General features: G+C 36.3%; 1 protein-coding gene across 1 annotated transcript; it reads left to right on the top strand.

Annotated features, from left to right (window-relative positions):
- Positions 1 to 787: 787 nt before the first annotated feature.
- LOC128548245 (cell death abnormality protein 1-like) lies at positions 788 to 13,499 on the top strand. The gene is made up of 4 exons (XM_053522726.1): positions 788 to 912; positions 4,298 to 4,355; positions 9,554 to 10,603; positions 13,387 to 13,499. The coding sequence occupies exons 1-4, from the start codon at positions 832 to 834 to the stop codon at positions 13,497 to 13,499; spliced, it is 1,302 nt and encodes a 433-aa protein (XP_053378701.1). The 5' UTR covers positions 788 to 831.
- Positions 13,500 to 13,915: the final 416 nt, after the last annotated feature.

Genomic DNA, 13,915 nt, shown 5'->3' with positions numbered 1-13,915 from the left:
TCAGGTACCATCTCTACCTATTTTACTCGTTTTTGAGACAGCCATTATTTGCATAAGTCAGAGATTAACTCCACCCCGCCAGGTCGAATAAAACTCACAATACAAAATCTAAATATAAGTGACCTTTCACTGTGATCGATTAAATCCAGTCAATAAGTTGAGCTGAAAATTCTTCCTTGTTCTAATTTGCAAATTCTAGCTGTTCTTTCGTCCGCTCTCGCGTGTTTTCACGATGGTGTTAATGTAAAAGTTAGGCGTAAACTTTCTGACAATACATACATCGATGAACAGCTGAAAAATTACAACCTCGGTCGGGACTTTTGTCCTAAGTCGTGTCACAGACTTGGTAATTGGTAGATTGGAAATATGCTACAAATCAATATGGTATGCTTTTTGTGATCTATTTTCTACATGAAGAATTCATATATTTTGGCTCAACCCGGGGCTAGAGGGCGTGGACATGCATGAATTTCCGCAACAGTCCGTGAACAGGCCCAATTATACCGAGCCTGCAACATTTTCATGTTTGTCATATTGGGTGATGTTTCTCTATTCTAATATACTATATCAGTAAAATATTATTTAAATCTGCAGGCTGGGATGTAATCTTCATCTAATAAGGTCAGTATGTATATCAATAGTCTCCTCTTCTAATTTGTAGCTATGTAACACATTACATGAAAATGTGCGTCAGATTATCATATAAAAACGAAAGCGACAAGATTAATGGCCCGCGACTATATCTAAAGAAATTCACGGACACCTCAGATTTATGTATTGGATCTTATGACTTCCTGTTTAATCAAATTTCGTGAAAGCTGTAAATGTTAAATGCAGATAAATACAAACTTTCAAAGGGTATTTTACTTGGATTTAACACTGTTTGGCATGATGGATAGCATTTATAAAGCGGTAAATGAAATGCATTATTTTAAATATTTTGAATCCATTTCATTCTGTTTAAAAAACCGCTATATAAAATGTTCGTGCGAGTGCTTATGTTTATTAAAAGGTTAACCTATTATTGACTGTTTCAAGGCGGCGCCTATTGTGTTCTTTTGTCGCCGATGTCTGTAATATCACTTGATGTATTTATACGCTTATTGAAATCATGCCGATTTAAGGTTTTGTTTGGAGAAGATCGCGTGCTTGGAAAGTGACGAGTCTTTGTCTTTGTTTTTAGCATTTCCTGTCATTAATTTGACTTAATAAAAAGTTCTTTAAAGATTTAGATATACAAAAAAATTATACAACCATGAAGGTATTTTGTCCTTCACGTATTTACAGTGTGGCTGTATTTGTAACGGTGAAGCTAAATGAACCGCGTATTTCCAATATTCAATGGACGCACATGACTTGCCGTCTTAAACAATGTTGGACCATTCCAGAGGTCATGTATCTCGATTTGCAAAGCTGTATTACATACGTCAAGTCATCGTGTGAGAAACATACATCTTATTGGACGTTACCAGTGGAAACGAGAGTTGTGGCATGACGTCTGAACGTCTTTTATTCCAACAGGCATCTAAAGTTAATAACTTAAAACGTGTGAGGAACGCTCAGTTAAAATAATGAGAAGGGAAGAGTAAAATAAACCTGTAAATATTCGAAGAAAAAAATAAAATTTAGTTTCCGTTCGGGTATGAATTAATATGTACGCAACACCATATCTATATATTTCGGTCCCAGTTGAATTGCGATTTCTTTCTTTAATTTAAATGAAAAACAAAGTGTTTGCTAAACATATTATGATTAACATTTTAGATATAAGCATTGTGAAGTCATGGTATGTGCATGTAAATTATATGGATATTGAATAACTTTGTTTGTTTTACATATAGCATTAAACTATTGTGCGCTAGTAAGCACCAAATTTTACATTTTCATTATTTGTTCCCTCTCATAGAATGGTATACCCATCTAACATTGACTCCTTTTATCAAAATAAATATTCTTGTAACAATGGATGTTAAGTATGTGATTTTCTGGTGGAATAGTCGGTCAAATGGGGGTATTTTAGCAAAATTCAACTACTGGTCGCAAAACAAACGCGTATTTATGAACATATCAGTTAAGAATATTACATATTCTACAGTACTTCTATTTATTCTATACCTATTTTATCTATCCAATCGCGAACGTGCATTTGCAACACGTGACCGTACAATATATTACGATATTTGGATGCACGTGCGTACAAAAATCCTGTATTTTCTGTATTTGGACGCACGCGCGTACAAAAAATCCTGTATTTTCTGTATTTGGACGGTTCAACAGTCCCATGTTAAACATACGATAAAGCCCGAAACGCGTGAAAATGTTCCGAATGTAAATCGGATGAAGTAGGCGCTCTATATACAGAGTTTGATTATGCGTCTTGAAATCTGGATTTAATTTGAGTTTTTTTTTGTTTACAACACACAAAAACGATTCAAGGGATAACAATGCTATCTGATTTAGATATTAAAACGTTCTTTAATAATCAAAAACTTAAAAATACTGTTAAAAGGATCATCAGATGTTGGAATATTTTTGAAAAGAAATTGTTCTTTGCTTCATATAAAATTCAGCTACTTCAGAACAATTTTGTTACAGTTTCTAGATTTTCACTCCGTCGTGGACCTATTTTCCACAAGATATCCATACAATTGCTTCAAGAAAACGAAAAGAAAAAGGGGTGTTGAATAGTATGCAGTGCAATGCAAGTCAACTGAAGTCAGGTACCCTCATATTGCCGCATTTCAGAAAGCGGTCCGCAGAATAAACACCCTACTTTCGTTTTCAAGTAAACAACTCGAAAACATGCGAGTATAAGCATGAAACGTGTCCTATTTTATGTAAAATTCATTCCACGAGTGAAATAATGCCATTTGGCCCCCGATTTGCGCGCAAATGCGCGAAAAATGGAAAAATTAGGATCTATTTATTAGGGACTTCTTTCGACACCACGGAAGCACATTTTGGACCGAATTACTGCATTATAACCTAAAAGAAGCCGTTCCGGACGAAACCTAGAAATTGGTATCAGCCCTGACTGTCTGAATAGCTACCTCAGCAGTTTTTATTTAACGGTTAAGAAACAAAATGGAGAAGATTATGAATGGCAGCGGACGGGCGGTCAGCATCCAAAACATGTCTGCTCTATAATTCAGTTTTCGTCGGATCTTCACCAAACTTGCTGACAATGTTTGTGGGCATTACATCTCGGCCAATTTCGATAACCAGCCAAATTGTACCAGGCACTCTTTGATTATAGTCCTTGAATTACTCGAAAAACGGGGAATTTAGCCTTCAAAGTTGTCCGCTCTTTTAAGTCGAACAGTTTTCATCCGATCTTCACCAAACTTGCTGACAACGTTTGTGGGCATAATATCTCAGCCAAGTATTATTACCACCCAAATCGCCAAATGGATGTTGAAGGGAGGTTGCACCATATACTTTTTTTAATGATGATACGCAGAAAAAACAACATTCAATGAATTACGTATATTACGTATGAAGTGAAATAAATATAGAATAAAAAGGTTATTTAAGGTCTAACATTGTTCTGTATAATATATATTTGCACTCATACCAAGCTGGGAAAAGCTAGAAAAGGCAGGAATACAATATTCGGTGAAACATTTTTAATTTAAACTATTATTATAGTAAGATAAAATAGATATAGAATAAAAAGGTTATTTAACATTGCACTGTACAATACGAGATATATTTGAACTCGTACCCAGCTTAGAAAACCATACTGAACTCGCCTAGCGGCTCGTCCAATATGGTTTTCTCAGCTGGATACTCGTCCAAATATATCTCCGTATTGTACAGAACACTGTTAAATAACCCAATATTAACAGAGGGCACTGGAAACATAGGAGTGTGAAATTACTTAGCTGAATTTATCGGGGATCTTAATGCACGTAAAACTTCAATAGGAAATGTTATAATCAAACCAATTAGAGAAATTTTCCTTGTTATCTGCTTAGAGAAGCATGACACCTCATTAGAACATACAACTAGTAATCTTTATTCTACGAATTATAAATGCGGCAAAGAAGAATGAGTGGTCATCTATTAGGAATTAAGTCCAGATACCATTGAAGGAAGGGATTTTGATGTCACTGACACCAATGTCACGGAAATTGAAATCATACATTGTTCAGTTAAATAATCAATGTTCTGAAAGTAACTATGCCAGCAGAATAGTTCGCTACATCCTGATGAAATGTGCACAAGTATTAGGTTTTTTCATGAATAATCAATGTAAAGTATTGTATTAGGTAGTATTAATGTTTTTTCCTTTCAGATATTGTTCTTATGGGTGTGTGAATGCTTAATTGTCAGCAATTCTCAAGCAACAGAAGGTAACTATTTCTATCAGCAAAACAAATATTCAAATGTACATATGATATTTTTACAATTTTTCGGCATGAAAAAGTACTTTTCATGAAATATTATTATATTATAATACCACATTTATATAGCACTCTTTTCATGCACGTGTACACGTTCAAAAGTGCTTCACAGAAAAATTGCAAAAATACTAACAAATATGCATACAAAAATAATGCATTCCACATAAACAAAATTCATCAATGTAAAATGTATAGATTAAACGAGATAAGCATACATACATATTTAAAAGTATTTAGGTTACCCTAGGATAAAATACTGTTCTACGCAGTTTTATGAAGAAGAAACAAGCATGTATCGGTCAGTTAACAAAATATTGTACAAAGAAGTGGGTTTTCAGCAGGCTTTTGAAAGTAGCTAGCGTGTCAGCTTCCCTGATCTTTACGGGAAGGGAGTTCCAAAGCTTTGGAGCAGTGCACGAAAAGCTGCGATTGCCATACATCATGGTTTTAGTTTTTGGCATAACCAGTGACAGCTTGTCTTGTGATCTTAGGTTTCTGACCGGTTTATACACTTCTGTCATATCCCTAATATAGGCAGGGGGCTGATTGTGTAAAGCCTTAAAGGTGCGAGTCAGAACCTTGTACTGCACCCTGTATTTTACTGGCCACCAATGGAGCTCCTTCAGAACCGGTGTTATATGATTGCGACGGGGTGTCTTGGTGATGACGCGAGCTGCCGTGTTCTGGACATGTTGCAACTTATTAAGTGTGCTGTTTGGAATACCACTTAACAAGGCATTACAGTAGTCTAACCGTTAAGTAACCAGGTTGTTGATAAGGGCATCACTGGTAAGATACCGTCTGATGTGACCTATTCTGCCAAGTTGTGCATATCCAGCCCGGCACACAAAGTTGACTAGTTGTTCCATATCCATATTGTTGTCAAGTACTGCACCAAGATTCCTAACACATTTTGTGGATTTTATCACAGAGTCACCGACCTTAAAGAGACGTCATCAATGTACCTGGAGTTACGCTTTGATTTGAATAGCATTACCTCCGTTTTATCAGCATTGAGCTTCAGCATGTTGCAATGCATCCGCGAGACAATTTCAGCCAGACAGCTCTCAATGCGGCGCAAAGCCTCACTTCTAGCCACAGCCTCTATCGGCTTAAAGGATAGGTATAATTGAGAGTCATCGGCATAGAAATGGTGTAGAAGTCCATGACGTCTGCATATGGCACCCACGGGTTTAGTGTACATGATATAGTTCTTTGGACCAAGCACTGATCCCTGGGGCACACTGTATTTCATCAACATAGGCGTCGACAACTCACAGTCAACGCAAACAATTTGATAGCGGTCACTAAGATATGATGACATCCATGCAAGTGTTTTGTCTGTGACTCCAAAATGATGTTCGAGTCGGTGTAACAGCGTTTGGTGGTCAATCGTGTCGAAAGCTGCAGACAGATCGAGTAGCACGAGGACTGTTACAGAATTTTGGTCGAGGGATGTGAGGATGTCATTCTGTACCTTTATCAAAGCCGACTCAGTTGAATGAAACTTTCTGTAAGCGGCATTTTCACTCAAGTGCCGCTCAAGACGCGCATCTACTACCTTTTCTAAGATTTTTGAAATGAAAGGGAGGTTAGACACAGGCCTGTAGTTTTTGAGAATGTTTGGTTCAAGACCTGGTTTCTTAAGCAGGGGTCTTATCCTGGCACTTTTAAACTCTTTTGGTACATAACCTAATTCCATTGATGTATTTATGATATCTGTTATCAATGGCAAGAGCTCCTCGAGACATTTCTTCAAAAGCCGTGTTGGTAAAGGGTCAAGTTTACAGGATTTGTTTGGAGATTTTTGTATAATTTTTTTACCTCTTCTGTCGTTGTAGGAGCCAAATCAGTAAGACAGTTTGCTACTTCCTGGTGTTCTGAACAATGCAAGTCAACTGAATCACAATCAGTTTGGCTGTGCGAAATAATGTCATTCCTAATGTTTTCAATTTTCTCGATGAAAAAGTCACTAACTTCTGCGCAAGTTCCCCTGATGATGAGTTAGAGGGACGGGAAGCATCATGGCTGTCTCCTAGTAGATTTTTTGGTTATCTTGACCAAGCTTTTGTGGTCAGTGCCACACGACTTCGCCTTCTCAGAGAAGTAGTCGGTTCGAGCCTGAATTAGGAATTTATTCATGGTAGCACATTGGTCCCTATAAAGTTGATGGTCGATTGCTCTCAAGCTTGCGTTTCAAGTGTTTAGCCTCATGAAATATATTTCAGTAGTACTCTTATTAATTTTCTTTGACTTGATATTAGGGTTTTGTAGTTTTATGTTCTATTTATCTATGTTTACTGCCTCACGCCTCTTGCGAGTATTAGTGTTAGTTAAAAATAAAAGTAAAACTGGAAGAAGACTTCCAGGTATAGTAAGACTATAAGACATAGAATAGAATGGTTGTTAAAATGTTGAAAACAGTAGTAGAATAAAAGAAGGTTAAAAACAACTGCTATATTTAATACTGGAACAGGGCCACGGCCTGTTTGAAGGATTCAAGATCAGACAAAGTCGCAATATGCGGGGGTAACCTGTTCCACAGGACTTTGGTGTGGGGGAAGTAGGAGAATTTAAAGAAGTCCGAGTTGACGTGAATTTGGTGGAGACTGAGGGGTGCATCTGTCTGGTTAACCCGGTTGGGACTTCTAAGTAAGTTGGGAGGGGGGTGGCTACAAGATGTTGATAAATCTTGTAAAACATGAACAGTTTTGAGTCTAGACGTCTCTTCTCAAGTGTGCTCCAGCCCAAGGTGTTCTGTAGGTCCGTTATGCTTGTGTATCGTGAATAATCATTTTTGACCCATCTGACTGAACATCGCTGGATCATTTCCAGCTTTTGTATGTTAACCTGTGTGTGGGGGTACTATACAGATGATGCATATTCTGATTGTGGTCTGACCAGTGTTTTGTATGAAAGTGCTTTGTTTATCCCCGCCGAAGGCGAAGGGATATAGTTTTGGCTCCGTCCATCCGGAGCCATATCTAGGAAGTAGTTGGGAGTATTTAAATAAAACTTCAAAAACATATTTGCCACATTGAGGAAAAGCGGTCCTTTAGGTTCCAGACAGATTGCCCCAGTCACACCAGAGTTATGACCCTTAGAAGTTTCTAGTGTTAACTATATAGGATACTATAAATATGACAGTTTCTGTTTCATAACTTGTGACATATTTGACATAAAACTATAAATCTTTACTGAATTTAGAATCACCATAATGTGGTAGTGCACCACAACTTCGTCAGGATCTCTTTTTTTAATATCAGAGTTATTACCCTTTTAATTGTTTATAAATCTACATATTTGTAAATAACAAAGTAACAAGTTTGTAAAATGCCATAAACTTCTTTAATATTTTCCATGAATATTTATCATGATATTTATATTGACACTCAGGCTGGGTTTAGGAAGGGTATGGGCACTACTGACAATATATTCGTCTTAAATGGTTTGATATCACATTGTCTGAATAATAATAAGATGCTTTATTGTGTTTTTGTTAAAACCTTTGATTTAATAGTTAGAGTATTCCTTTGGTATAAATTAATCAAGTATGGAGTTAGTGACAAATTACTAAATGTTATTAGGGCTACGTATAAGTCAGTAAAATCCAGAATTAAGCTAATGGATACTTAAAGTGATGAATTCGAATGTAATTTAGGCGTACGTCAAGGTGAGTGTTTATCACCTTTCCTTTTCAGTATTTTTGAATGATATTGAAGAGACTCTAATAATAGGTTTTGCTGAATGTACAGATTTGGACACGGTAAAACTATGTGTATTACTTTACGCCGATGACGTAGTCCTGTTTTCTAATACTGCAGAGAGACTCCAAAAGATATTTTACATAATTATTGCAGCAAATGGAAACTAACGGTAAATATACAAAAAAGAACAAATATAATTGTTGTTTTTAGACGAGATGGTAGACGTTCAGAAAATTTAAATTTTTATTATAACGGTTTTCGTTTGGTAACAGTCAGCAAGTTTAAAGTAGCGGTTATTTTACTCCTGGTGGAGCATATAATGAAACAGATAAAATGTTATCTGGTCAAGCACTGAAAGCTATTTTTTATATTGAATAAGGCTATTACCGCTAATTCATATTTTTGACTAATTTGATGCCAATGCTTAATTATTTGTCTTAGGTATTGGGTTTTAACAAAAGTATTGCTGTGGAGAGAATTCATTTAAATTTTGCAAATGTCAAAAACCCTAGTCCACGGGGTACACAGTTCAACGAGGACCTAAATTGTCGTTCTTCGCAATAGTTTTAGTGCTCGGGAACTGGGGTAAAATGTTCAGGATGACCGATACCACTGGCTTAATTATTTTAAGGAAAAGCCAGGATTCCTTATAAAACCACTTTCTGGATTAGTTCAAAGTTATTATAATGCCAAGTGCTGTAAAAAGAAGTTTAATTATTATATCACCACTTAGATTATAAATGGGAAAAAATCAACACATGTGTAAAATTAAATGAAGACAGAGTAAGTCCAGTTTTATAAAGTTATTAAATCTAAAGTCCTCTCATAACCACACATTCACAACTACAAAGATCTAAATTATGTCTACAAATAAACATCTACAATTAATATATACACCAGTTCTGAATTTTTATCAAAATATTATAAGATTCTTTCACTGGTTGTAGGCGCAGATGGGAATATCCGGCCTCGAGGGTAACTGTTTAGGCGGTAACGATTATTTTATCTGGGGACCAAACGCCGCTCTTCATGGAATTACACGCCTCAACACGTGTATCATTGAAGGTTCCATGTTCACCGCCGTTTAAATACATCTGCGGATGTCTCTAAATTGCTTTTTGTACTTTTAGCATGTGTAAAAGTTGAGTTCTGCTCAACCCGGGGCTAGAGGGCGTGGACGGTAGCATGCAATTCAACTACCGTCCATGAACAGGCTCAATCAAACCGAGCCTGCAACATTTTCGTTTTTGTCGTGTTGAACGACCTGTGAAGTTTCCACTTTTCTCTATTTTACTTTGCATCACACATGTTAATAATTTCGCATGTTCACATTGGATTCGAATTACAAAATGTGTTGATTGTGCCATCAAGAGAAATGTTGCATTCTGTAAATGTTTGATTTCCTGTCAATATATAGAAGATATAAATGTTTCATTTCAGACGGAGGCATTGATTGCAGAAGTGATTGTGCATGTTGTAGAAATCAAAAGTGTGGTCCAAACGGTTTCTTTGAGGAAGGTAATTGTTATGATGGCTGCATTGACGGATATAGTGGTGCTCGGTGCTATGAAAAATGTACTTACAATTGTGCAAAATGTGAGCTAGATAACAAAACGAAGTGCACTGAATGTTTTAATGGCTATTTCCTCGGCTCTAGTAGTGATTGTACAGCGAAATGTCCAAAAGGTTGTGAAACATGCATGTCAAGCACTACATGTACTAAATGTAAGGATGAATATTATAACGACAATGGTTTCACAGACTGTCGATATCGTTATTGTCCACAAAATTGCGAATGCCAACAAAATCAGTGCGTGTCATGTAAATCTGGTTACTATGATACCAGTACGTCATGCAGCGGTATATGTCCAGGTAGTTGTATGGCATGTTCATCACGGGACACTTGTGATGTATGTAGAGATGGTTATTTTAACGGGCATCGGTTTGACAACAGTAGCCTTCCTCTTTCGACAAATTGTACGCATGAATGTCGTGATACCTGTAAACGATGCTCATCGTATAATACATGTTTGCAATGCAAAACTGGACGATACGGATCAACCTGTCAAGAAGAATGTTCCATCGGATGTGCAACAAGTGAATGCCTGACAGACTCCGGAAATTGTAAATGTTCTCCTAATTTTTCGGGAGATAAATGTGATAAATGTCAGATTGGAAAATATGGACCCCTTTGCGAAAAGCAATGTTCTTTAGGATGCAAAGATAATGTATGTGGCAAAGAATCAGGAGATTGTTTAGATGGATGTATCGTAGACACTATCATCAGTAAGACGTGTAATGAGTGTTCAACGGGTATGTATGGTGTATTGTGTAACAAAACCTGTCCTTCAGGTTGTAAAGATGGTAAATGTAAAAGGAATACAAGTGAATGCTCGTTAGGATGCATAGAAAATTTCAGTGGGAAAAGATGTGAACATTGCATTAATGGTAAATATGGAGAGTCATGTATCCTTGATTGTCCGGAGAACTGTGGAACCCACGACCTCTCGCACTCGAAGCGGACGCTCTACCACTAGGCTACCGAGGCGGTTAGGCCAACAAGGAGGAAAAGTAATCTCTGGGACAAAGAGGACTTTATAAAACACATTCTACTGAACAGATTCACTGCTAAGCAATTAAACTTTATATGAACATTTTTCAGAGACAAGGATCTTAGTATTTCGGACAAATAAATCTCCCATGATACTAAAAGCTCCTGCAACAATACACCTAGCATGTCGCAAGAGAAGAAATGAAAGGCTAAATTACAATGCACTACTAAGGACAACATAGCAATAGAAGCAACACATGTTTTATCCTTATGTATCATCATAAGATCACCTGGTTTGGAAAAACATTTATAGAACCTTATACCCCACAATTCTACTGATTCAGATATCTTTCCGTTACTAATCTTGAAGGTATAACCAAGACAGAAGATCTGTCTATAACTCTATCTACTTTAGGTAAAATCCCAAATACTCTGGAAGACTAAAAAGTGAAGTAACCAACTTGAAACCTGTGTTCCTTGCTTCCATATGTACCAATGTGTTCTAATGTGACAGAAGATTTCATACATTCTAACATCTCGGGACATTTAAAGAAACAGAACATCCTAAGTGAATCGCAAAAGTCATGTTCTCTGTTGTACACATACATGAAAAAACACAGCTTATAATCACAGTCTAAGACTTGACAAAAGGACAGTTGGAATGCAAACAAACAGATGTCGTGTTCTAATAATCCATGTATTGAATCAGGAGACCTTTCTGTAGCTGAATCGGATGCTTTCTAGCTGGCTTGAAGTTGATGGAGGATTTCGCATTGCCTCAGTGACCCTAACAGGAACAGTCATGGACTTGTTCTTTTAAGGTTTCCTTAATGACATCAGACACTGTTTGCTCACCATTGACGTTCTGTGCCTCATTTACAAATCCATCCTTTGAAGAAGGTAAACTTCTATAAGACATTTTGACATTTAAAACGGGACAAATAAGTTCTCACGCAGACAAGTTCATACAAATCAAAATAACAAAGAAAGTACTACCTTTTGAGGACAATCACTGTAAAATGGTTTAAGATTTCTGTCGCAGCAAATACATTAGTGTGCACCTTAGAAACGACATGTCTGGACGGGGCCAATTCAGCCAGGCGCTAGATCAGTTGGTTTCCAATTATTGAACCTAAGGGGCATTCAATCTTTTCTAGAGTAAACGTCGTCAGTGTGAGATCCTAATTAAAAGCAACTAGTTTTACAGCTTATAAACTTCCAACGCAAAGCAGCTATATCTGCAACAGTTAAGTTTATTCCAGAAACTATGATAGACTGAGGCTAAAGTGGACACCTTTTTCAGCACAGAAGATGCTGAAATAGACTGGTAGTAGTCTTTAGAATATCTAATAAACTTGTTGAAATTCGAGTGCACCATATGCAGTCTCTATTATCTGCAAGACAATGGACCCCTTAGCCAACAAAATCCTTCAGATCTGCCACCGTGCTGTAAATCAGGCTTTTATAGTGGAGCAAGTAGTAAATTGAATGTTTATTGGAATGAAGCGGTTTCCAAAAGGTCCACGGTTCGGTAGCAGTTTACTTGACAAGTTGTAAAATTGTATACATCGCTTTCAAGATGTATAAAATAAATATCATACAATGATGCATTGGGTTCGTTAATTTATCATAACAGAGGTAAAATATAACTTAATATTGTGATCTTGACTTTGTCAAGTTTAAACACATTTTTAACTGAATTTTTATTATATTAATATGATTTGGTTTGTTGCCTGTTTTTTCAATTCAAATCATAAATTATTCTACCATTGAAAACCGGTTGCAGTCCTAAACGGTATGAAACGATTTGTTGTAATTTATAAGGAGATATAAGTTTCAGACTTACACTTCAAACCAATCAAAGTAAGATGTAAGAGTATACTTCCTGAGAGCACAGGGCACAGTAAATATTGTCAGAGGTAACAACAGCAAAGCATGCCAACCACTCAATATCACTGTAGTGTAACGATATAGCAGACTGAATACTTCATGTATCAAAGACTATATAGACTTTAATTGTACATGTTTGAGAACGATATAAAACAGCAAACTAAACTTATAAAGCGGTACAAACATAAAGCAAACTAAAGATAGGATAACCACCCGTTAAGGGTCACTAACCTATGAAAAGGGAACTAAAATTTGTAAAAGAGCTTGTTGTATGCCAGCCTCACACTTACTTATTGTTAGACAAAGTATTGTAAATTAAGTGATTCCCCAATGACTTACAAAAAAGTTCAACATATACATAGGGTCAACCCGAAGAATCAGTACCTGAAGGTACTTAGTTACTTGTATAAACGCAGAGCGTCAAGAGCATCAGTTTGTTTTTAGTACACGGCTAAGCAAATGTCAAGATAAAAGTATACTGCTTACGTCCGCTTTGTGTACATATGGTTTATGGCAAAATCATTAAGGAGTCTCACTCTTGATTGTGATCGCGCCATCAAGTAAGAAAGTATATAACTAATTGTTAGCGGACGCCACCAGACATGTACTATGCTTTACAATAATTGCAACGTATTCTCTTTTTAAGAAATGTTTCCTTAAAGTAAATTCTACGTTAAACTTTCCATACTTTATAAACTACCTCTTTATACGTTGTCGACAAGACAACAATATCACATTTATTATATGTTAAGACCCCAAGAAAAAGCTAAAATATCTCCATTAAAATCAGACATTTTCTTAACTACTTGATAAGTTTCTCTTAACCTTTCAGCAATGTTGCTGTATAGATGTGGCACTATATTTTTAAAACTAACACTTGCTACAAATCAAAATAGATCATTAAAGTTACAGTTCCTAGATGGAAATGAAATATATAGAAAGTAAAGTTTGTGAACATTAGGCCACCCAATGTTTTCTTCGTGGTCGTGATTGAAACTCTTGTTGAAATCGGTTAAGAGACCAATAATTATAAGAACTTACAACTTACTAGTGCTTTATCATAACTTAATGATGCAATGTAAATTAGCACTGTAGCGTGCGTGAACAGAAACAAAGTCTGAGGAATTACGCTTCTGATGGAAAACGAAATTCATGTCTAACAAAAGTAGTACAAATTGCAATATACATAAGACATCTAACAGTATTTAAGCATGTTCTTACCGTCTCACATGCCGAGTTGTCTGGTTTTCTAAATTGTTAAATATGTTCGCTCTCTCTACATTACTCGTTTTCAAAATAAATAAAAAAATGTCCTTACTTTTTTTCTAGCGTTAATGTTTTTGGCTGATTGTGTGATTTCG

This window comes from Mercenaria mercenaria, chromosome 14, assembly GCF_021730395.1.
Source record: "Mercenaria mercenaria strain notata chromosome 14, MADL_Memer_1, whole genome shotgun sequence".
NCBI classification, from domain to species: domain Eukaryota; kingdom Metazoa; phylum Mollusca; class Bivalvia; order Venerida; family Veneridae; genus Mercenaria; species Mercenaria mercenaria.
Note: the sequence above shows the minus strand (reverse complement) of the source record. Positions and strands in the feature narration are given on the sequence as shown.

Coding starts and splice junctions, on each gene's coding strand:
- LOC128548245 (XM_053522726.1), top strand. CDS start 832: ATGCAGATAAATACAAACTTTCAAAGGGTATTTTACTTGGATTTAACA. Junction 4,356..9,553: donor CAATTCTCAAGCAACAGAAG/GTAACTATTTCT, acceptor GTTTCATTTCAG/ACGGAGGCATTGATTGCAGA. Junction 10,604..13,386: donor CCTTGATTGTCCGGAGAACT/GTGGAACCCACG, acceptor TTAACCTTTCAG/CAATGTTGCTGTATAGATGT.